General features: G+C 39.8%; 2 protein-coding genes across 4 annotated transcripts; both read right to left on the bottom strand.

Moving 5' to 3' along the window:
- Window positions 1-1,381: 1,381 nt before the first annotated feature.
- tfap2e (transcription factor AP-2 epsilon) lies at window positions 1,382-15,177 on the bottom strand. Of its 2 annotated transcripts, none has more exons than XM_042506719.1 (7): window positions 15,139-15,177; window positions 12,535-12,975; window positions 10,356-10,410; window positions 6,336-6,567; window positions 4,343-4,461; window positions 3,689-3,827; window positions 1,382-2,297 (listed from the first exon to the last, which is right to left on the bottom strand). In XM_042506719.1, the coding sequence occupies exons 1-7, from the start codon at window positions 15,175-15,177 to the stop codon at window positions 2,036-2,038; spliced, it is 1,287 nt and encodes a 428-aa protein (XP_042362653.1). In that variant the 3' UTR covers window positions 1,382-2,035. The 2 variants fall into 2 exon arrangements, with proteins under 2 accessions (XP_042362653.1, XP_042362654.1); XM_042506720.1 differs by lacking the exon at window positions 15,139-15,177 and adding an exon at window positions 14,333-14,435.
- A 1,709-nt stretch (window positions 15,178-16,886) lies between these two features.
- On the bottom strand, window positions 16,887-24,509 carry ncdn (neurochondrin). 2 transcript variants are annotated; one of them, XM_042506387.1, is made up of 8 exons: window positions 24,474-24,509; window positions 24,052-24,269; window positions 21,929-22,973; window positions 20,931-21,100; window positions 19,722-19,960; window positions 19,410-19,625; window positions 19,143-19,285; window positions 16,887-17,843 (listed from the first exon to the last, which is right to left on the bottom strand). In XM_042506387.1, exons 2-8 carry the CDS (start codon window positions 24,253-24,255, stop codon window positions 17,416-17,418), a joined length of 2,445 nt encoding a protein of 814 aa, XP_042362321.1. In that variant the 5' UTR covers window positions 24,256-24,269; window positions 24,474-24,509; the 3' UTR covers window positions 16,887-17,415. The 2 variants fall into 2 exon arrangements, with proteins under 2 accessions (XP_042362321.1, XP_042362322.1); XM_042506388.1 differs by lacking the exon at window positions 24,474-24,509 and having other exon boundaries at window positions 24,052-24,401.
- Between the last annotated feature and the right edge of the window lie 7 nt (window positions 24,510-24,516).

The raw sequence follows: 24,516 nt of genomic DNA, 5'->3' as shown, positions 1-24,516 counted from the left end.
AGGCTAAAGATTTCAGGTTTCAGGTTTGTGAAATATTAAGTCTCTTTATAAAAATGCAAAAAGCATTATACTTAGACATTATTGTAGAGAGGCAAAAGACTGATAAAAACACAGTTTCAAATTTGTGAAACCTGTATTATCTACAAGAAAAGTGCATTGAAATTTTGAAAAATTGTTTTTGCATTTTCATAAATAGAATAAATGTGTCAGAAATCTGATATTTTAACTTAAATAATATTTAGTCACTCTGGGATAATGTAGTCCACATTTGACTTGTCTAAGTAAAGTGGTTTTCAAGAGAGACACAGTCCAATGTGTTCATCATGTGAAAACACAGGGAAATCTCCCTTTTTTTGCATTTTCGCAAATAGGATAGGTTTCATAAACCTGAAATTGTGTTTTAAATAATCTTTGATCTCTCTGGGATAATGTAGTTCAGATTTGACCTGTCTAAGTATAGTGCCATTTTATCTGGACCTAGTCCAGTGTGGTATAGATGTGTATGTGTAAAATGCGGTAATATCTCACTTTCATTTCATTTTCACAAATAGAGTAAAAGCTTCACAAATTTTAAAGTAGGTTTCAGACAATGTTGGGACTTTACTTAAAACGTCTAACATGCTATCACCACAGCAGGAGGTGCAAAAAGCCGAGGGTTGGTCATTAAGCTTGAAAATTATTTTTCCCCTAACTTTCCCTTTAACTGCTGATGAGTGAAAATTCACATTGCTTTCTGTGTGATCGTGGCATGTAACACCACAAGTGTTTAGTGTTGCTATATTTAGTGTTATTTAGTATTTATTTAGTGTGCTATCGCCACAAAAACTAAACACCACACGAATCACCAACTCTGAAAATGCCAACAAAATGACATCACTTTGGGTTCTGGGAAACTGTAATGGACATTTTCCTCTACTTTTTGACATTTTATACACAATACAATTGAGCTAAATAAATTGACACAATCAATAATGAAATGAAGTGTTGGTTGCAGCCCTTACTATGACCTTCGTGTGTAGGTCACAACAGACTTTGCCTACAGGGATTAATAAAAAAAACATTACTGGCGTTACTGGAAAGAGCAAGTATTTGCAGTAAGAGCACGATAAAAGCACGTTGTCATCTTTGGATTTAAAAGTTGAAGTGGGCAATTGCAATTAAAGATATCTGAGGGTGCTGTTACTTTTTACCATTGTGATAATTCACATCTAAATGTAAAAAAACTCATAAAACTCAACTGTTCAGTTCTTAATTCTTTAATAATATATTACATTTATGCCGTAATACAATAATAATAACAACAGTAATAACATTAATAATAAACATACACAGAAAGTACAAAATGATTTGTGTTATTTTCTTAAGTTACCAACACGCAGTACTTTAAAATAAAAGAAACCAAATCTCCTTTAGCTGCCTTTGACTCCTCCTCCTCACCCTGCTGTTAGAGAACTCAATTTCCCATGACCACCACCTAACTACATATGGAAGCTGTGCCTGTCCAGTCAGGTAGAGTTAAAAGTCTCCCAAAGTTCAAGAGGAGCAAAGAGCAGGTTGTTGTCTCGGATATGGCTTTACGAGACTTCCCAGATGAGTTCAGTCCAAAAAAATGTGTGTAAGTGTGTGTGTGAGAGAAGAAGGCAGGGTTTCTAAAACACAGATAAAGGTGACATGTTTACCCAAATTTAAAAAAGGAGGGGGTAAATAAATACAGCCATATGTAGGAACTCATCCTGAAAAGATGTTTTGTAGACGCCATCATGACACAAACCAGCTACTGAGAAAAGAGGTCCATGCGTCATGTTGAGTGAGGTGGTTGTGGACACACATTACAGTACAGATATCATCATGACCCCCCCGCCTCCTTGACGAGAGGGACCGCAGAGGTTTGTCTGGGAGGTAAAAGTCTCAGTTTTTATCCTGAGGGCAAAGGTAAAGACACAGAGGGGCACCAGTCAGTCTTTCTCCCCTCTTTTTTCTTCCTCCTTTCTGCCTCTCATGTCATCCGTCGACATATTTTGTCCGTCCTCCTCCTCTATTTGCGGTGTTTCATCTCCTTGTCATGGTGGCTCTTCCCTCCGCCCTCTCCTTTGTCCAGCATTTTGATTGCCTCCATCAGGTAGCTCTGGAAGGCGGACAGCGCGGCGCATATGGCGGGGGTACCGAAGCCGTGGGTGAGCAGGCTGAAGTGGGTGAGGCTTCCCTGGACACCGGGCTCAAGGCAGGGGGTGGGTCGACTCCCGCCCAGCGGAGAGCGGTCCTGGGACATCATGTCCACAAACTCCTTACAGATCTCCCTGAGAAGAAAAGAGAAATTACTTTTTAATTGTGATGCTCTGAGAATTATTTACACAAAAATAAATTAGATTCATTGTTTAGATGGTTGTTGAAAAAGTGTTTTTTCTTAAAGAGGCCCTTTTAATGTGTATTTTCAGGTTCATACTTTTATTTGGGTTCCTACTGACACATATTTACAGGCTTCAGAGTTAAAAAAAAACCCAAACACTTATTTTCCTCATACCGTCAGTCTGAAAAGCTCTGTGTTAGCACCTGTCTCTGTAAGTTCCCCTCCTGAAAAAGCCCAATCTGCTCTGATAGGTCAGCGTGTCCCTGTTTTTCAAATTTCAGTGTTTCTGCAAGGTAACAGAATGTAGTAGCGAATGTAGCAGCTTCTTAACAAAATCTTCCAAACCTGATATGCTTTAACACACACGAAACACGAAATTGGGAAGAAATGAACAACACTGTCAACCAAGATTACATGTTTACCTGACATTAGCATGTAGCTAGCTAATTGTAGTAGTGAAGGCTAAACACTTGCAGTAGTGTGCCTGGCGCAGATGACTACATTAGGAAATCTGTCACAAGCTGATGTCAGCTTGTTTCGAAAAAAGAAAAAGGTATTAAAGTTTTTGCTTATTTTGATTGCTTTTTAGCTGCGTACGTTTACCTCAAAATTTTGATCATGTTTACTACGATCAACCAACATCGTAACGCTGTTCATATGACAAAATCAGTATATAGCCAAATGAGGTAATACAATGGCAATTGAGCCACAGGCCAACTGATTAAAGTATTGCAGTATTTGTATATTTGCAGTTTTCTGAACTGAGTGTCAAGAGTGACATTCATGGAGAAAAAAAATGCTGTATTAAGTTACTGCTAATACAAACCAAACATTTCCTACTGCTACAGCTTCACATTAAAAGAACTGAACTGGTGACACTGATTTTTATCATGAAGTAGTTACAGGAAATACAATATGATTGTCAAAATGCTTAGCACTTTGCACTATCATTCATCAAAAATGCATCTACAAAACAAGACAAGTCATTTTTGCATTTTTTTTCAAGCAGATCAATATGAAATATAGACTCATGCTGTGTGCAGCATAAAATTAGATCATGGATGCCCACAGAATGATGGAAAAGGGTAAATTAGTGCCTGGTTATTAATTGAAACTGCAATAGTTTATTTTGCTGCCCCCAGAACTCAGTGACCTGAGATGCTCCCTGTCTGGTAAACACTCAAGTTTTTCATCTTTATTACTTTATTATTAATTTATAGTCTGCAGGTCCACACTGACATTACTCATGTGATGTGACTCCTGCTGCTCCCCATGACCAGCATGAAAAATAGGTGAAGTGGCCCTTTAAAAAAAGTGTAGCGGGCGGGATGAAGCACTCACTTGGTGGCGAGCAGCATGCTGCGCCGTGTGGGGAGCTGGTCGGGCTCGCTCTGCCTGCACAGATACTCAGCTGTGGCTCTGGCTGGAAACTCTGTCTCACACACGTAACCAAAGTCCCGCGCCAGATGGACGGCCTCACCTGCAGGAGGAGGAAGAGGAGGAGGGTGTCTATTAAAATAGTCAAACCAGTACAAAAAGGGATAGTCTTTTACATCAGTTAGGCAACAAAGCAGCTCTATCTCTTCCTGTTTTTAGGAGCTAAAGGTCAGTTGAGATTTCGGATAATTAACCATATATTTGGTTTTAAATGATGCACATTTAAAAGACAGCTGTAACCGCTTGGGTCAGTTCAGGTCATGAGATAAACTCTGCACCCATTTTTCTCACTTTCACTACTCAAACAGTTCACTGCTCTTTGGCTTTGTGAGGCGGCCACAGCTTTAGCTTTTTCAAATGACACCAACCATGCATGCAGCCACCCGTGCTATGACTTGTTTATTCATGCCTGCTCATGCGAGGACATTTCTATGTGAATATGTGTCTCTATCTGTCAGGATATATGCAGGTCACTGTATGTGTGTGTGTGTGTGTGTGTGTTTGTGTGTGTGTGTGTGTGTGTTTGTGTGTGTGTGTGTGTGTGTGTGTTTCCCCTACCCTCCACTAGAGATGTTAGGAGAGTGACGTTGGCTGCCTTGCGTCGCCCGGCGGGCAGGTTGAGGCCAATCTTCTCCAGACGCTCTCTCAGACAGCGGCCACCATTCTTTGACTTTGCCCTGAGGGGGGACAGGGAGACAGAGAGAGCAGTTTTTAGGAGATGGTCCTTGTATATGTGTGTTTTATGCGCGTGTGTGTTTTTGTGTGTGTGTGCGCGCATGTGTCTGTGGCTGGGTATTTATGTGTGCTTTTGTGTCTTTGTGCGTTTATGTAAGTGAATGTGAAGCTGAAATCACCCGACAGTATGTTCTCTGTCAACACTGATAGTGTCTTGGATTTTTGCTGTTTTTAGTTGTTCTTTTACTTTACTTTGCACCCTATTCTTTATTTTTTTAACACCTGAATTTAAGGGCTTATTGATACAAAAATATTTTAAGGAATTTATTTGATAGGAGAAAATGTATTTTACACCTTAAGTAAAAGAAAAAACAAGAAATTAAACAGAAAAATCTACTTAAATTATCAAAGTAATCAAAATTAATAGTACCTAATATGTAGAAAATGGCCTCTGTGAGTGTTAAATTGTAATGTTTTGTTATAATGAATTATAATGTAGAGAGAATGTTGTATAGATATGATACCAGCATTTCATTGTTGTTGTTTTGTTGAGGTGGAGCTAATTTTACTCACTTTATGGACTGTTAGATGGTTCAACTATAACAATGCATTGTATTTTATTTTATTTTTCATATCTAAAATCTTAATTTCTATAGTGAGTATTACTATCAATTAATTGTAACAGTTAAAAGTACAATTTTTCCTCTGAAATGTAGCAAAGTATAAGTGTAAAGTAAAATGGAAATAATCAAGTGATGTACAAGTACTTCAAAATTACAGGCACTGATGTATTATTATCAGTGGGGTCGCTGTATCTCTCTACCAAGGAGGGATTATGATATTTACTACCCTTTAGATCTTTTAATTATGTCCTCTTAGAGTATTTCAGCATGCAACCCAAATCATAAAGTTGTTCTCTTGCCCTCAGGTGGCGGTTCGTTAAACCACATTGCATCTCTTGTGATTTAGTCCCATGACCCATTTTGGGTCCTTTAGCTCTGACCCCATCATTAAGTTCAAGCTCTCTTACTCTAAAAAAGCTTCAGTGTGAAATGACACCAAGAGTCTCTGTCGTGTGGTTTCAATCATTTTGTACAATTTTGGATAGACAGATAGTTTAACAGTTTACAGTATAAAAATCAACTTATGAGGCTTAAATGGCTTTTAACATTATTCATTTTTTTTTTGTAGGCCAACCTGGGACTTAACATTGCCCTGGTCCCCTTGACAAAAAGTCAGGTTGCTAAATGGAGGAACATATAAGAAATGGGAGGTTTGGTGGTCATCCCTTAGGAAACTTTAAACATCACACATTTTTGAGAAATTTTCTGCACCAATGTGTGCCTTTCCTGCATCAGTTTATGACTGACACATCTTTACTTTGTTAAAATAAAAGTCCTCTGCTATGCACATGCTCTATTTTTTATCCCTCTGCAATGCTGGATTGCTTCATTGAATTTTGTGAACACTGGCACCAAATAGTCACTGTAGATTTACTTTGGTTTTGGTAGATGGTTAAACAAAAGGCAGTAAATAATGGCTATTTTAATCTGAATAATCAACAAAATGTTGATTAATGGGAATAAGATATACATCACTTAATAACAATGCAATTGCAAGCTCTTTTCATCTGGATATATGCCATTTAAGGCACTGCCTCTCAACTTCTTAGGCTTGTAAAAGCTCAACTATGGACATATTTTCCCTTATGACAATTATATTTAGAGGCCTAAAAAGGTAAAACTCTCAAATGTAAAAGCTAAGATGCGAGAAAAGACAGACAAGATTGTGAACTTAAGGTGTTTTTTTGTCTTTGTCTGTAGCGCAACAACTTTTAAACTCCATCACATCTTCTTCATCCCCATCTCCCTCTCACCTGCGGAGGACTCCACCCAGCAGAGAGGCGTTGAGGCACTCAGGTGGGGAGAGGCGTCGCTGCACCTCCCCGACCGTCACCTTGTACTTGGAGGTGGAGCTGAGCAGTGAGAGGCGACCCGGGACTGAACAGAAAACCTCGGCTGGGTTGGACACAGCTCCCACACCCAGACCCTCCTTACAGAGAGACAAGGCGGACAGGGACGAGCCGTTCAGCTTGGATGGGATGGGAACTGAAGGAGGTACGAAAGAGAAAAAATAAAGTTTAGGCTCATTTGCGAGTTCAAAAGCAACAAACACAGAATGCAAACGTGAAAAAGATCTCAGATCCAAACATATGTTTTCTGCTGTGACAATTATTTTGTGTGAATGACTTGTGTGACTTCTCTGCTGATCTATTCAGTGTAATGTTCTCCCCTGCCTCGACAGCTCTAATTCTGGAGTGCTGCTTGTTGACTCTACTGTTTAGACTGCATGTGGTTACATTTTAATTGCGCATTCTCAAATAGCTTTAGTTCACACCTTAAAGACCTCATTTCACACTCACTTTTCTGCACTGTGGTAAACTTTTAAAATTCGGTTTTCTTGTATGGTTTTGGAGGAGGAGGAGGAGGGGTCATAGCGAATCATCTGAAGCCTTCTCCAACCACTTAGGAGTTAAAGATTTGAGGAGTAATGTGGCCTTTTAAAAGGTCCGGTGTGGAGGATTTAGTGACATCCAGCGGAGAGGTTGCAAAATTGAATTTATTGTGCCAAGCGTTTAGGAGAACTATGGTGGCCGATGCCAAAACGCAAATGAACCTGTTTGGTTTGTCCCTTTGCAGACAATAAACAGCTCATTCTAAGATAACAAAACCACAACTATTCTTATTTTAGGTGATTACAAACTAATGAAAAAACAGTTATCAATATTAAATACCATTTTTACCAATAAATAAGTCCTTAAATCTGACACACTGGACCTTTAAAAGGCATCTCCTTTATTTCTTAGTTGTCCAGATTACCTGTCGCAGCACTGACAGTCTGATGATTTATACTGAGATAAAAGTCTATTCAGCTTTTCTCGCTCCATCTTTGTTATGTCATCTTCTAAGGTGTTAATTGGTGTCGATGACATTATCTTTGCAGTCTTAATCTTGAATACTAAATCCACTTAAACTGCAGTTGTGTGGGCAGAAATCCTCTGAATTGAGAGGATTGAAAAGCCTCTTTGTGTGTTTCTGTGTGTGTTGATCTACTTCTCAACCACATCTTGTGAAAGGATACAGAGATAAATTAGAACACTACGTCATTGGTTTTATCCATTTTATTTTACCATAAATGCAGATGTTCCTTGATAGGACAGCAGCAGGTTTGAGGTTTTTTTTAGGGTTCATATTCAACCAGATAATTTTGTGTTACCTCTAGTGGGTTCTAGTCATGCAGATGTATTTAGTTTTGTACAGCCAGGTTTTGAGACACCTGTGTTTCAAATTTCTGCCTCTACCCCAGAAGAGTGGAGGCAAATGTTGTCCCAAAATGTCTTTCTAGAAAAGTTCCATTAACCTCTCTGCGAACTATTTTTATTGTAACCGCTGATTTTGTGGATTTTCCAGAAATTATTATGAAACTGTGTCTGGAAAAATGTGTTTATGTATTTTAAATGTGATTTTTCACCGCTGCAAGCACAACAAAAACAAAATCCCATTCACCTTCAATGTATCAGTGTGGAGGAAACATGAAGGATCTGGACAAATTTAACCAAAACTATCAGCATGACTAGACACAGCAAAAGCACAGAAAGAGAAGATATGCAAGAGAATCAGTATGTTTTTAAAAGGTATTTTATGCCTTTATTACTAAGCCAACAGTGGGGCTGCCTTATTTTCATTATTGATTAATCTGATTATTATTTTCTAAATCATTTAGTTTAGAAATGTCAAAAAAGGTGAAAAATGCTCATTACAATTTCCCAGAGCCCAAAGTGACGTCTTCAATTTGCTTCTTTTGTCCATCCAACAGTCCAAAACCCAAGACTCTTCATTTACTATCATAAATGACAAAAAACACAGAAAACCCTCAAAAATTAAGAAACTGGAACTGGCAATTGTTTGACATTTTTTGCTTGAAAAAAATGACTGAACAATTAATTGATTACTATTATAATAGTTTGAGATTAATTTTCTTTCGTTCTACTAATCCATTAATCGACTAATTGTTGCAGCTGAGTGTTAGCAGGAACTGACAATGGTTCCATGTTGTTCCCTGAAAGCATGTCTTTTCTCATAATTTGGGAGAATCAGCCCTTCACAGCAAGTTAATTAAGCCAGAATAGTAAACAATACATTTATGTTTACAAGAATATGCAACATGTGCCTGATTTTCAGAAGTCATCTTTCTCTTTCTTTCTGTGGTCTCCCCAGTCCCGATGGCTCTGCATTTTTTCCTTTCTCTTTCCTTAAAGAAAAGAATTATCTGTACAACTGTACGCCGGCTCTCCCCTCGCTCTGTGGGCGGCGGGTGGCCTCTTCACGACGCCCTGCTGTGCAGCACAGACTGAAAAAATCTCCTAAATCCTCTCATTCACAAGCAGCCGATCAGCGAGGCCACAGAGCAGCAGAGTTCCCTCTTTGTCATCTCTCCGCCCCTCCCTCTCTTTCTCTCCTTCTCTTATCATCTTTGACTCTTTCTTGTGCCTCCCACTCTTTATCTTCCCCCCTCTCCTTTCCTATACTTCGTCTCTTCTCCCTGTTGGATTTTCTTATTCATGAGGGCTTTAGGTTTGCTCCGCTATCTGCTCTATAAGTGCTTGCCGGGGAGAAGTCTCGCTGTGGTAATTGATCAATTCTAAGCGTTTGGCAAACAAGTGGAATCACTGTCACTTCATCAAATGACTGCTGGTTTGCTGCAGTTTGAATCAGGCTAGAAATGTATAGTGTGGGCCTCCTCCTCGTCTTCCTCGGGGATCTGATTTGGAGAATTAAATCCCTGTTTTTGTGAGAACTTTGGATTCAGGTTCAGGTCAGTCAAGGGTTTGGATATTTAGATTTATGATGCTAAAATATACTGAATTTATTATTGTACCTCTATGAAACAGAAAACATCCACTGTGTTTGAGAGTTATTTTGTCAGCAAAAGCACATTTAATAATTTGCTGTCAGTCATTTTACAACACACTGGCTGTCATGTTAAGCTTGTTTTCAGAGAAAAACCCCTTGCTTTTTTTTTCAGCACTACACACGTCTATCATATCTTTTTTTTGTTGTTGCTTGAGCGAGGTTTTCACAGTATCACACTCTAGCAGCAACAAATCCAACTTGAATTTTCTAATCGTGCCCCTGTGTCTCCTGCAAGTCGGTAATATTAGAGTGATCATACTCTGCAAATTCCCCCACAACTCCTCTTTTATCATGTTCCCCTCCCTTTTCTCTTCTTTGCCCCACTTCTCCTCTTCACTCTAATCCCTCTCTTTCTCTCTCTCTCTCACTCTCTCTCACACACATACACACTCACACACACTCACACACTCTCACACACTCTCACTCTCACACACTCACACACACACTCACTGACATACACACTCACACACACACTCACACACTGACACACACACTCTCACACTCACACACTCACACATCAAATGAAATAGCAAAACAGAATTATTTATAGTGTGTGTGTGTGTGTGTGTGTTGTGTGTGTGTGTGTGTGTGTGTGTGTGAGTGAGTGAGACAGCGCGAGAGAGAGAGAGAGAGAGAGGAGAGGAAGAGAGAGAGAGAGAGAGAGAGAGACTGGTGTTGGAGTGCCCCTAAACACAAAACCCCCTTCAGCATGTATAGCACAATTATATAGGTGCACACTTAGACACAAATGCACACATACACACTCAATCTTTCTCTTCTCTCTGTCTCTGTCTCTCTCTCTCTCTCTCTCTCTCTCTCTCTCCTCTCTCTCTCTCTCTCTCTCCTCTCCCTCCCTCTCTCACACACACACACACACACACACACACACACACACACACACACAGAGCCCTCCCACCTCTTACCTTTTTTAATGACAGAGTGGTCGAGGATGCCCAGGGCTGATCCTTCCTCCATTCCCTGTGTCAGACAGACAGACAGTCACTATCATTTATCCACCGGCCTCACGGCCAAAGCACACACCTACACACACTTATGCACACACTTGCACACACACACACACACACACACACACACACACAGCTTTTTGCTCTCAGGCCAAAGCAAGATGGAAGGTCCAGCGTTAGGTTTTCACTCGCAGCACATATGAACACTATCCATAGCTGAGTAAATAATAAAATCGGTTACTCTTATTCGATTTAGATGCTCTGTGCAGAATAGAAAGATGGGAAATTATGGAAGTTATGACACAGTTATTCATATTTCTACACATGTATTTTTGCCATTTAATGTTTTAAATTTTCAGAATCATATAAAAGCATATTTTTACATTGTTTATGAGCCCAGTGTTTGGTTCTTAAATCATTTTTTGTGCAAAAAAAAAGTTGCCTTTTAAATTTTAAATGCAAGAAATAATCCACTTATTCACTAAATATGGAATTAAATTAAAGAAAAACTGTCACAATTTACCCTGTTTCAAATAACTAAAGAGCAGTTTATTTATTGTATTTTTCCAATGTAACAATGTGACAAATGTAACAATTCATAATATGTGAAGACGACTTTTTTTTAAATCCTCAACTATAGGCATATTTAGGAGAATTTAAATGTTAAAAGAAGAAAATTTGATTAAATAATGATCAAAAACAGCCACCTAAATAATTCGATTTCTTTCATTCGCTAAGGATGAAATAGTCGTGTAGGGCGATTCTCGGATGTCTCCCTTTTGTGTTGAATTTATAAGAGGATTCAAACGCGGAGGATATAATCCATTAATCAAATAAAGGTCCTTGTCAAGTGGGAGCGTTTAACAGTAACATGCCCGGGTTGACTCCTTGCCTGGCGCTTCTCTCAAACGTTTCTTTTCTATTAATGACCGTGCACATCAATTGGTCTCGGTATGTTTTTTTTTTCTTTGCGAGGAGGCAACAAACAGCGTCTGCAGCTGCACCTGCTGCAGGGAAGCTGACTGCTCAATAAACCATAGAAACTATTCTTCTCACCAAAAAAAAAAAAAAAAAAAAAACTTGCAGAAGGCAAAAGGCTGCAGGATCACTTTGTCTTTGTGCGAGACATCGGATAATACTGCGTGAATGTCCTGACGAATAATAAGACGGGCAAATGTCACTAAATAAACGGTATTTTTTTGGGAACTCAAATCTTAAAATCTCCAAAAACTATTATATATTTTCGTATAATTTATGTGATTTATAAGACTTCCCCTTATAGTAGGAATTATAGATTAAGCTCAACTAAAATTTTACATTACTCGAAACACATCTTTGTTTTTAAAAATTATTAAAAACGACAAATCATGTTAGAGAAAGACGCATTCAACAGGCCACATAAAATCCACACTGACGAATAGAAACGCAGTCATCTAATATGTTTTTATACATGAATTTAGAACAAAATGTAAAGAAAAAACATAAACAATTCCTGCTAATATTCTGCAGAAATTAACATTTTAAACCTGACATCTCACTCAAACAATAAAGAAGGCATTTTTTTAAAAAAATCTGTTTCATTTTGTCTGTAGAAAGCGACGCACAATTGCTTTCTTTCATATTTAAATATCAGACACCAAAATCGCTACTGTGAATTTTTATGGGAAATACATATAAAATAAGCTAAATGTGTGCAGGAGTTTTGTTTAAATAAATAATTGCATTAACATAAAAGAAGAAGATAGAAGGTAAGTAACCATTCCAAATTAATGAAAATGATTATTAATGTGTAGTATCTGTTAATTAAAAGTGGTTCCTTAAAAATCTATTCGATTAATGTGAGCTATTTCATCATGAATTGTATCGTTTGAAGGAAAAGAAGATAAATTGCCTTCGGGGCCTGTTGCAAACATCCACGTCTTTTTAAGAACAGGAGATAATTTCGCAATTATTTTCCATGATATAGGGTTATTATAACAGAATTGGAATAGAAAAAAATGACAATTAATTAAAGAGATTTTGTTTAAAAAGAGTTAATGTTTGTGCGCACTTGATTGAGTGACTTTTACGCACGGTCTTCCCAGTGCGCAGCGCCAAAGCAACCAAGCCATAGAAAGCCAAAAATAAATAAAGTCACCTGAAGATCCTCCAGGCCGTGATGTCCCAGGTGCATCCCGAGAGGACCGTCCCCGAGAGCGGCAGCGCCTTCCCCGAGCCCGTGCAGCAGCCGGGGGACAGCTGGATACTCCCGCCGGGGGTCGAGGCTCAGAGCCCGGTGCGACTGTGAAAGGAGTCCCCCGTCGTCGGAGCGCGACCTCTGCGAGTGCCACGCCGCTTGCTGATGCTGATGGATGGAGTTGATGGAGGGGTAGGGGTCTGACAGGTGGGAATATGAGTCCTGGCTCTGGGAGTATGGCAGGGAGGACTGGGGGTAGGGGGGAGGGAAGTACGGAGGCTGGAAGTCAGAGGCCGGAGTGTGGCAGAGCGGGGGAGCCGAGGAGTAGGCAGCCTGGTTCAGGGAGGACAGCTGGGAGAGGCGCCCACTCGGCGAAGAGCCGCTTAGTCCGTCTGCGCGGTCCTGCAGAAAATTAAAAAGTTTGCTTCATGTCAGGAAGCCCTCATCAGACTGTTTCTCCCAAATGTGTGATACGAGACTATTGTATCAAATGTCAGACTCCAAAAGTTAGGAGCTCCGGGAAATTTTTAAAGTGAGAAAATTTGGAATTGCAGCTTCTTGGTGGCCATGACCTTTCTGACACCATTCATCTACGTTTGTGTGTGTGTGTATATATAAAGGTGGTTTTATTATAACAAAAACAGCTACACCACATAAATAAATGTATTTCCATTTGTGTTAGGTGGTTGGAAATAGCAGCGCTTGAAGTAATGCGCACTGGCAGAAGGCGCCCTTGGCATCGCCGCTGAACAGTGTCAGAAAGGTCATGGCCACCAAGAAGCTGCACAAAGGACAGGTAATGCACGACAACAACACGCTGCTCCGGGAGGGGGAATGCATCTGTAAATAATCTGTCATTGTGTCAACAAAACCACAGTGACCCCACAACAGGAAAAAAGGGTTCATTCAAGCTGACGAGGCGCAGAAAATTTATTTTGACTTTAAAAGTTTAACCCGCTCATGTAAAAGACACCAGCACGCAGCAGTGTGTGTAAAAACATTTAGTCCAGTAGCCTACATTTCTGCTCACACATCCTGGTATAATTGGATTTTTTAAAAAAGCTGGGTCACCCAGATCAATGCTGTTGTTGTGGAACAATGTCCATTATGTGCCAGACGGAGAGGCCCGCTGCCAGGTTAAAAACGCACATATACATGACATACAGCTGTAGGATTGTTTTCATTATTTTAGTCTAACAAAGTTTAAATGTGAAGCTGTAAAAACGATAACTCTCCTCCATACAGATGGAGTAACAGTCTTTTTCGGCATGTGTGCAGTGAGTGGACACTTCACTGTCAGCCGGTCTCACTTGCTGTGACACTGTGCAGACAAAGAGCATCTCCGCGGACAGATGCGCCGCGCCGCAACACAACACTCAGTGTCAGGAAGGTTTATTGGGAAGTATGGACACTTTGTTATCGAGAGCAAAGAACAAATTTACCAAAAATGCATTTAATTATAAAAAAAAGGAATCACCATTATACTCCTCAAGCTGATAGTTAATGTCACGTCCAAATATGGAGCAAATAGATGAAATCAGTCTTTTACTGACACCTTATATCAAACATATATATCACTGATACCTATACCTTAATCTGCACGGAATTAGCTGTTTTTAAGTGATAATAAATTTTGCCCATGTTCAATCTACTGACACTCGGCACAGAACTCTAAACTAAAATTGAATTACATTCATAATGAGCAGACATCCAACAGTCAAAAAATCTTTTTAAAAAAGCGAGTCTCTATCAAACTCACCATGGCCGAATAGGTGTGGATTAACATCTGGACCACTCTGGATACCCCCCAAATTTAAAATTCAACAGGATGCGCAGGCTTCCAACGACTCAAAGATGTTACCAAATGCTCCGACAGTGTAATCCAGACTGTTTCAACGGTCCATTAATTTCAAAAAGGTGTTATTTACTTTCCCTTCTCTCTCTGTGAGCTCTTTACGCGCAGATGAAAAGCTGCTGTCAGATACGCACACGCGCGCACAACACACACGGAGTCCTACAGACTCTCCATGAGCGCACTACTTATAGGTTTTGCGCACACCCGGCAGAATGAGGGGAGGGGTCGAGAGGGTCCACTTCTCTTAAAGAGATATATTCATTCAATTACGCTCCGTTAATTCAAACACGCGGCAGTTTTGCGTTTAATATTTTTAAAATGGCACTGGATGATGTTGTAGATTTTACGCACAGAGAGAGATGATTAAATATCACACTTTCTTTGTGTTTATTTAAGAAGCATCCCCACAAAAACATTTTAACGTCTAAGTTAAGACTGCAGTCGCTTTTACGTACGGATATGCAGTTCCCTCTGGTGAGATTTTTTTTTTCAGTTTTATAATCAAAATAATGCAGTTTTAGCCAAACATTTTACCCAAGCTGAATCGCTCAAACGTTTCACAAACGACAGGTGAATTTTCTGCTTCACTTTCCCTTAAAAAACAAGCCAACAGGCCCACCATGTGTAGCCTTTTACGCAGTGGTGATGGACTTAATAAGCCGCTTAAAGCGCAATATTAACAGAAGAAAACTGTGTCGTGTTGCTTTTACCTGCAGGCCGTCAGTCTTGGTTCGGGATTTCCAGAGCATGGTGATGCCGGTGGCTCTCTAGTCTGGTTGTCAAGCTGCAGCTGAGGGGTTAATGTGACGCGGTAGATGGAGAGGAGACGAGCTGAAGGTACAGAGAGAAGTGAGTTAGTTTGAGAGACGATGCAGGAGTTTGTATGGATGGGTGTTAGGGGGGAGGGGGGGGGCAGAAGGAAAAGGAGGGCGGGAGGTGACAGGAGTCGCGGAGGGGGGAACTGAAAACTTTTTCACGGTTTGTGCAGGAGCTGTAGGATCAATGGTGAATCAGAAAAACAAGTGGCAGGTGGTAATTAGAGGGCAAAACATCACTGATATGAACAAAAACGCGAATTCTTATACTTTGGATCGCCATGCAGCATTTTCATACTCCTTTTGTAAATAGTTGTCAACATAAAATATTCTCAACTGATAAGAATGAATACATTTATACAAATATTGGCAAAACAATAAATATGAATACATGAGTCATTCACCTTTCTACAACGTCTTGTTGCTCTTTGGTAAAATTACTTTATTAACACGGGGAAAAAATATTTTAGTCAATCTGCATTTTTTATGTATTCCTTTATTATATATGTAATACATTATCTTTATTATCTCTACGCCAAGATTTTACTGCATAAAATGACCAAACTGAAACAAAAACATTACTGGATAAGAGACAGGAAATTAGGTGGAAATCAAAAAAGAAGAAGAATCACGTAAAAATTCTTCTTTTACATGTCTCTGTGTAAACGCACGTGCATGTAGACAGAGGTATAATGTGTCAAGAACTTCACTTTATGTGCAAACAAGTCTCAGTGCGCCATCTTGTGGTAAATTATACACAAGAGGAGGAGGGGATTAACAGCAGCAAGTTATCCACCTTTACACCTTGAGACATCATGGTTTGTTAGATTTAAACACCTTTATTATGTTATATAAAAGACTTTTTAAATCCCACCCAGAATTAAATTTATGACTAATTTTACAGCAGCCACAATTGAAGGTTCAAAACAGCATGAACTGAATTAATAACTACTTAAGATTAGGGGGAATTTTGCCCAAATATTTATTGCAACATAAAACGTGACTTTCTGTTGACTGTATGCATAGAGTAAATTGTTATTATTATTAAAGTTAATGGTAATCGGAAGCTCTGACAGAGCAATGTCATAAAGAACTCATAAAAATTCTGCTTCTACTACACCACTTATGAGACTAGATTAACTTAAACTTTTGACAAGATAAAATTCCAGAACAATAAAAAATTATGACAGGCATGTGTTGCATTGTCACCCAGCTTAAATATTTAATTATTGTGCCTGTTTCAACAATGTAAAGTGTACTATTAACAGCCTTGCCAGATCATTTTCATAGTCAGTGTTAAAAGAATCTAAAGACACATCCTGACTTAAAAGTTACTTAAAAGGACTTGTGAACTAAAGTATAAGGTTGGCAATATTCAATTTTTGTTATTGTTTACCAATTCCATTAAAAACTGTTCAGTCTGTCTCTCGCTACTTATTGACTGTTTGTGGCTCTCAGTCCAGAGTCCATTTGTTCCTTCTGTAGATGCAAATCTTTAAAAAAAAGAAAAGTCAACATAAATGTGAGTATCAACTGGCACCCAAATAAGACTTAAAAACCGCTCTGCCTAACGTTGACGTAGTCAGCTAGTTGGGTTATTTATAAAAATAAATAAAAGATGCACACAAAGTAACATATTGTAGTTGGTTTTCTCACAAATTTGTTTTTATTAAAGAAATTAACATTTTACTATTGACATGTAACAAACTGTTTTCAGGGCGCAGTATGAACATCTGCATTACACAAAAAAAATATTAATTTTGAGTGCTGTCTTTTCAATACAAGCTCATTTTAAAAATCACAGGACCAGCAGCTAGGGCTGGGTGTTGTTTAAGAAATGATGATACCAGTACTCTTACAGTGACACTGTCACAAACAGAGTGCAATAGGAAGCTTGCAGTGACTGGCTGCAAGAAACCCATACACAAAGCCATTTTTTTAAACAGATTTGGGTACAAAAAACGTTGAAATGCAGGTATCATTTGACAGAAGAAGTTTTAGTACTACTTAATACTGAGTTATTTCGGTCAGTATCGAGTGATGATACCCAGCCCTCTCAGCATTATGTGGGGCCTTTCATCTTTTTCTCACAATAAAGTCTGCAGCAGCGGGTCACACATTATTCACTTCAGATTGGCGCAAGTATTAAACACACAACTTTGGCTTTCTTCTTTATTGCTTCATGTTCAACTCTACTGATTTCTTCAGGTTCCTCATAGAGACCAAAGCTCCTTTACCACTCCTCATCATGTCTCCAATCTCCAGTTTACACACTGGGCACTGGTCTGCCACGGCGCACAGGGCCTCCTCTAGCGCCTCCTGTGTGTGCTGGTCAGGCAGTGCGCTACATTGACTCAGCATGGTGAGTGTGTGTTTGAGCCAACCTTCCTCTCTGACCAGGGCGGTGATCCAGGGCTGAGCGCGGACGCAGCCTCCCAGCGCCTGCAGACCCAACCTCCAGAGCTCTGCTGCATCGTCCCAGCTTTCCTCCCAGCTGAGGCTCACCTTCACCGGACCGGAGCTGGAGCCAGAGTCCAGGGCGCTGCGGAGGAACCGGAGAGCTGAGGAGAAGAACCGTCTCTGGCTGGCTTCGACTGAGTCTGGAATATAAACAAGTATGTATGGTTAGTGGATATTTCTGATTTTTAACTAAAGCTGCCAATAATTGACATTTTGTGCCAATATTTACATTTGAAATGTGATAGAAAATATGTAATAACAAAATAATGACTTTCGGTCTATAAGCAAACCATATCACATTACAGAAAGTCAGACTGATTGATAAGTGCGGGTTTAAGAAGAGAGACTCGGTTAAAACTTTGAAACGTGGAACAACATCTTTTTTCTTGTGTTGCTTTCAGACACCTTTCGCAAGTATTTAAACCTTTGAACCCTGAGCAAATTGGTGCGATTTCTTTCATTTAGAAGACACAGAAAAAGGGCAGTTAGCAACCAAATGTTCCACAAATTCCAAGAAAAAAACAGATTTAGAAAATATTTGTTTTAGAAAATTAATTTAAAGGGAAGGGAAAATATCTAGGGAAAAAGAAAAAGGCTAGGGAAAAAATATAATCGCATGTTACAAAATGAATATATATATATATTTAGGAGTTTTTCTAATTGATTTCTTTTTTTTTTCTTTTTTTTTTTTCATTATTTATTTATTTTTAAACTAATTTTCAGGAAATGTTCTTGTACTTTTAACCAATTTCTTGCTAATTTTGGGGTCATTTCCTTTTTCACTGCCTCCCATGTTTTTAAAAGAAATCAAGCCAATTTGACCAGATTTCAAAGGGTTAACTGAGGTTTTAAGAGCAACAGTAATGTTTACATCCCCAATCTGCATCTCAAGTGCTGCAGAATTCCTGCCCAACCTCGAGCCCACATGATCTGCATCCCCAAAGGCCTTTTTCAAAGCAGTCATAGAAATAAATGCACAAGGGTAACTAATAACATTAGTAATGGCTGCATTCCATTTAGGTTTGCCATTTTCAAAGTCCTGGTACTTAAAAAACATTTTGACATTTCCCTACACGGGTGTAAATAATTGAATTAATAAAGTCTGAGTGCCTAACAAGGGTTAAAATACAATTTTAGGTTTTCTGTATAGCCCTGTAGAATTACTATAAAAAGAAACATGATAAAAACTTTACAGAGTATATTTACTGGACATAAGTTTGTGTTGTCCCAAACACAACGGGAAAAATTGGTCAGGCTTCCCACACACTTTCATGGACAAAACTTTAAAACTTTTCCATGACATTTCAAAAGCCTCTGACTTTTTTTGGCCCCACTGACATTTTATTCCAACATATCAGATCAGAATGAAACTCAAACATAATTTCCGCTAGTTTGAAAAATGCGGTAAATAAATTTACTGTTGCACGATTGTCACAAACCTGAGGGAGTTGATTTGAGTCTACCCATCATCAGACCCAACGTGCAGTAATTGGCTGCTAGGACCAGCAGGTGGGGTTTATGAACCAAGACAGGAAGTGCTGCACTCAGAAGGGCCTCCAGCGTCCTGAAACACGGGTCCTTCCTGGACAACAAAACAGAAAAAGTTCAGAAGAATGGTGATATCTCAGTTACTGATGGACATAAATAAAACAACAGATCATTATTTTGCCAGCTTCAGATGAGTGTTTCAGTTAGAAACCAGCTACCTGACTCTCTCGGGCTCTGTGACGGTGAAGTTGAGGAGGGCTGAGCAGGCGGTCTCCATGCTGGGATTCCTGGCCGACACCGCTCCACTTTTCCCTTTGAGGGAAGACCAGCACTGTGACAGAAAGTCCACCAGCAGGGCCGGGGTGTCGAGGGTGAGCAGCACCTTCCTGGGGCCTTCCTCCGCTGACAGGTGGCACAGAGCGGGGAGGAGATACCTGCAGAGAAGAAGAAGAGACCGATAACTACAGAATCTGTGGAGTAAATTATAAGCTATATGACTGATTTCCTCCAATATGTATTGCCATCTTTACCTCAGAGCTTCTTTGCCGGTCCACGCCTCCTTCTCCTCTCTAACGGACATCTCAGCCATCCAGTCAGAGAGGCCCTGCTCTGTGCTCTCGCCCTGCAGATGGCTCCGAGAGTAGCTGATCAAGAACGGCAACAGTGCAGTCACTTCCTCCTTCAGACAGGACGTCTCCTCAGCCAGCCACGAGCACAGAGAGCGGAAAGTGGCAAAAATAAACGGGTCACCATAGCGACTTGGATCCACCTATGAGAACGAGAAAAATTGAGGAAGCGTTCTTTAAAAAAAGTGCATGAACTGACCTCTGAGATTTAACATTTTAAAAAGAACCATTATTATAACGGAACATCAAAACACAACATTCATATTTTCATATATAAAGATTTATACACAAAATGTTGTGCTTTCCTCTCTCCTTCAATGCTCTGATACAAAAGTATTTTAACAAGTGAATATTGTTTTTTAAAAAACCTTCCTGGTCTCCCAAAAATATTTCTTTCTTCTTTTCTTTCCCTTGGCAGCGTATCTTTGCTTTTCATTGTCTTGCCAAGGAAAAAACAAGCAAAAAAATGCCTGCTATTGTTCCATTGTTCCACAATGTAATCCAATATTTGTTAGCTGCAGAGCTGCAACCAATAACAAGCAATAAATCTGACAATTATTCTGACAATTATTATGTAAGTTGTTTAGTTGTTCGGTCTATAAAATATTGAAAAACAGTGAAAAATGTCCAATACAATGTCTTTAAGCCCCAGGCCACGTCACCAAATGTCGTGTTTTGCCAATCAACATATCAGACATTAAAAATATTCAGTTTATTATCCAGTAAGACACTCAAAAGTAACAACTCATCAAATATGAGAAGCTATAACTACGGAATTTTAGACATTTTTATTTCATAAAGACCTTGATAAATAATCATTAAAAAAATAATCCACTTTTTAAAATACTGCCATTTATTTTCTCAGTTGACTGATTGATAAATCTAGAAAATATTATTTTAGCTCTATTTGTAGGCTTATTATTTCAAAATTAATTCCTAATTACATTACTAGGTAGTCACAGGCATTTACTCAGAATTTATGTCATACTCTTAATTACTAGGAAATGTAAATTCTTGTCACAGAACTAGCAAAAAATCATTTCACCCAAAACCAGCAACAAGTAGTGGAGTATAAAAAGACCAGAAGATAAGGTTGAAACGTTCTCCTCTCACCTGCTGCAGGTGATACATTAAAGCGGAGAAGGCCTCCTCCAGCACCCCGAGGACCTGCCTGCTCTGCTGCAGACTGAGCGAAGGGATGGAGCTCTGAGTCGGCACTGTCGTCTGCGACACTCCCAGACAGCAGGCCTGCTCTATGGCAGCCTCCATGATTCGATAACAGCCTGGAAAAATAAGTTATAAGAACAGTTAATCATGTTTAATCAAATCTTACCACATGGTTTCAGAGCAGATACTAAAAGCAGGGTGGTAGCTACCATTGAGGACAACAAGGTCATGTCCTCAGTATTTTTAAGAGACTTTGGAGATTTTAAACATCCTAAGAAAGTCCTATAACTACACACAAATTATACATGGAGAGTCTTTAAGCCTGATTTGGATATTTGAGACAAAAACTAACCATTTTTGTGGGAAAAAAACATAAAGTGAGATGATGTGATTCCATATTATTAAACCAGAATAACTGTCCATGAATGGCATTGTGGGGAAAACTGTGAAATAACATTTAGATGTTTAGGGAAATAGAATGGGAAGAAAATATATTTTAACTGTCAAATTAATGTGCAAAACATGTTTTTGGTGGTTAGTTAAGCATTTCAAAGGGGTGGATTATATTTAGGGACTCTGGACTCCTGGGATCAGTGTTTCTGTCCTGGCAACAGGCCTGGTTAAAAGAATTAGCTAACTTTTATTTTTATTTTTCTTATTTTGTTTTTAAATTTTAAAGTAATTCTCAGGTTATTTTCTTCTATTTTATTTTTAAACCAATTTCTTTTTTCCTTGATCATTGCCATCTTGACGTGTTTTTTTTAAGGAAATCAAGCCAATTTGCTCTGCTTTCAAGGGTTAATAAATAATGAAAATTGCCAAGGAAGCAGTGTGGGACAGGCATCAACACACTGACAAACTGTTGGCTTCAGCTTTGCAAGTATGCCAGTTATTAGGAAATTGACAATTACAATCACGAAACCTTTTTTTAACTGGAATACTACCTGTGAGTGTGTGCTGCAGCTCTGGGCTCAGATCGTTACCAGGTGGCTCCTCCAAACCCATCCTGACCTCCACACAGGCTCGGTTCACCAGTAAGCAGCAGAACTTTGGTGGTCCCACCAGCTCCCACCCGTGCAAATCCAGCAGACAAGCACAGAGGACCAGGATCGGTCCGATCTGTCTCGGGGTCAACTTAGCCTGCAACATGGGTCTCAATGCCCCCCATACGCGGGCCACGACCCCCTTCAGCTCCTCACTGTCTACTGCCACTCCTACTGGGGGAAGAAACTGCACCAACTGGGCACACATGTCAAGCTTGGTCTGGTCTGTGGCTTTGCAGAAGTCTTTGGAGAGCCTGACCAGCAGAGAGAGGAGTTCTGCCGAGTGTTTACTCCACACTTTGTCTTTATTTTTACCTGCGAGAAGGCAAGCAAGCAAGGCGAGCCCCCTCTCACGGCTGAAAGTCTGGTTTTGTTGCACTGCTTGGCACAGAGCGGGAATGGCGCCTCTGCTCAACAGCTGGTCGGCACCTCTGGGTAACGCACGCACAGCTGTGAGGACCTGGTAGCAGTCAGCAGCCATGGCCTCATCCAGCTTGGAGGACGTGGAGGTTTCTTGACATGTTGATTCTTTGTTTGCTTCACTGCCATCACCCTTTTGCTTGCTGGTCTTACCTTCTCCTAATTTTGCCACATTGGTAGGATTACTTTCTGTGTTTGAACTCTCTGCTGATTTACAACCTGGACTCATCTCTCCATCCTGGTTCTGTTCCTGTTTCTGCTGGTTCACAGGACCATTTGCTACAATGCCCAGCAGGAGTGGGACGGTGGTGAGGAGCTGGGGATGGGAGGCCATATCTGGATCTGTGCTCAGGGCAGCCAACAGAGCCGTGCCCAGTGAGAGGAGCTCCTGTGGGGGTAAGCCGGAGTTGTCGCTCCCTCTGACTGCTGTCACCAAAAGCCGAGCAGGAAGGTTCAGACCCACGGCCTCGAAGATGCGCCTTAAGGTGGGTTTGTCAAGCTGGTTTGCAGGGCACAGTCGAGTTATCTGAAGACAGAGAAGGCAAAAAAACAGAGAAAACACCCACCTATCAGATCTCTACGTGTACATAGCCTATATACTACACCATACACCTAGCTACAGTAAAACTAAAGCGGTACCTCTGGTATAAAATATACATTTGTGAAAGTTATTATATTCAGTTTTTGTTGAAACTGATTTCGAAAGGTGTTGATTAAACTTTACAATATTTTTATAAGGTGTCAGTTGTGATGCTGTGTTCATCTAAGAGGTATATTTTGCCCATTTAATCGATAAGTTTTTATGATGGTAAGACTTGAATATTGCAGCTTATCTAGGTGTAGTCACTGGTTGTAGCTGTGTTTTGTGTTTCTTTGTGGTTGTTTTGTCCCTTTTGTGGGTTTTTTGCTGTTTCTTTGCAACTCCTTGTGGAGTTTTTTGTATTCCTTTTCGGTCATTTTGAGTCTCTTCCTGGTCTCTATGTGTTGCCTGTGCGCGGTAGGCCCTGTTCAGTTATCCATCCAAGGTTGTGGTTAGGGTAGCAACTAACAACTAATGGTGAGTAATCTGTTGACTACTTTATAGACTAAGTGCTAAATCATTTAGGCTATAAAATCTTAAAAGATAGAGAAAAATAACATCCCCACGATTTATTCAATATCAAGTGATAAAAAAAACAGAGAAAAAGTTACATATTATATATTATATTTTGAGGAGCAAGAAACAGAAAATATTTTGCATTTTGTGTTCATCTAGTAATCATTTAATCAACTTATAATTTTTTGCACTAGTTACGGATAAATCAAATCTAAAAAGGGTAAAAAAAGCAGGGGAGTAGGTCCCAAGCTACCAGTCAAAGCCTCTTTTTTTTGTCTGCAGTGCCCTTTAATGCCAACATTTGTGCGCTTTCTGCTTTTAACCACTTCTATCACTGTTTTTAGGGTTTTCCAACTTGAACTAATGCTAATATTTTTCTAGCTGCTAGTTAGTACATAATATATGAATTGTACAGTCAATCAGTTAGCATACTAACAATATTAACTGTAGGGATTATAGTGAAAATAGTGTGTGCTGTGTATTTAATCTCACGTAGACACACACTTACCAGCAGAAGAGCAGCCAGTGTGTGACTGTCATTCTGAGCCTGTCTGAGAGCATGCAGACATCTCTCCAGCACCTCTCTCTGAGCATCAGTCAAACCACCTCCTGCATCCGTCTCTGAGCCTCCTCCACCTTCTCCTCCGCCCTGCTCCTCTTTCCCAGGAGTCTGGCTGCTCACGGCAGGTGTAACCTCGGCGTTGTCAGCCATTACGACCGTAGTAACTGAGCAACCGAGAGAGGAATTTAAAAAAAAGTAAGCAAAAGTTAAAAAAAGGAACTGAAATCAGATCATTAGCTCCACACTGTTGAGGACAACGAGATCAGCCTAATTTTGTGATTTCAGCTGGTCTGCTGAGTCACTCTGAGTAACGGCTAGAAATAATTCCACGGTTTGAATTTGAATTTGTAAACGTTAATTTAACTTACTGCGTGACAGCCCGATCGCGCGCGGTAACAGCTCGTGTGCGCT

This window comes from Plectropomus leopardus, chromosome 18, assembly GCF_008729295.1.
Source record: "Plectropomus leopardus isolate mb chromosome 18, YSFRI_Pleo_2.0, whole genome shotgun sequence".
Taxonomy (NCBI): domain Eukaryota; kingdom Metazoa; phylum Chordata; class Actinopteri; order Perciformes; family Serranidae; genus Plectropomus; species Plectropomus leopardus.
Note: the sequence above shows the minus strand (reverse complement) of the source record. Positions and strands in the feature narration are given on the sequence as shown.

Excerpts from the sequence above, each read along its gene's own strand:
- tfap2e (XM_042506719.1), bottom strand. The coding sequence starts at position 15,177 with ATGCTCTGGAAATCCCGAACCAAGACTGACGGCCTGCAG. Across the intron at positions 10,411-12,534 it reads ACGGCCTGGAGGATCTTCAG|GGAATGGAGGAAGGATCAGC; the intron begins GTGACTTTATTT and ends TGTCTGACACAG. Across the intron at positions 3,828-4,342 it reads CCTAACATCTCTAGTGGAGG|GTGAGGCCGTCCATCTGGCG; the intron begins GTAGGGGAAACA and ends CTCCTCCTGCAG.
- ncdn (XM_042506387.1), bottom strand. The coding sequence starts at position 24,255 with ATGGCTGACAACGCCGAGGTTACACCTGCCGTGAGCAGCCAGACTCCT. Across the intron at positions 19,286-19,409 it reads ACAGAGCCCGAGAGAGTCAG|GAAGGACCCGTGTTTCAGGA; the intron begins GTAGCTGGTTTC and ends TTTGTTGTCCAG. Across the intron at positions 17,844-19,142 it reads ACTCAAATCAACTCCCTCAG|ACTCAGTCGAAGCCAGCCAG; the intron begins GTTTGTGACAAT and ends TTTATATTCCAG.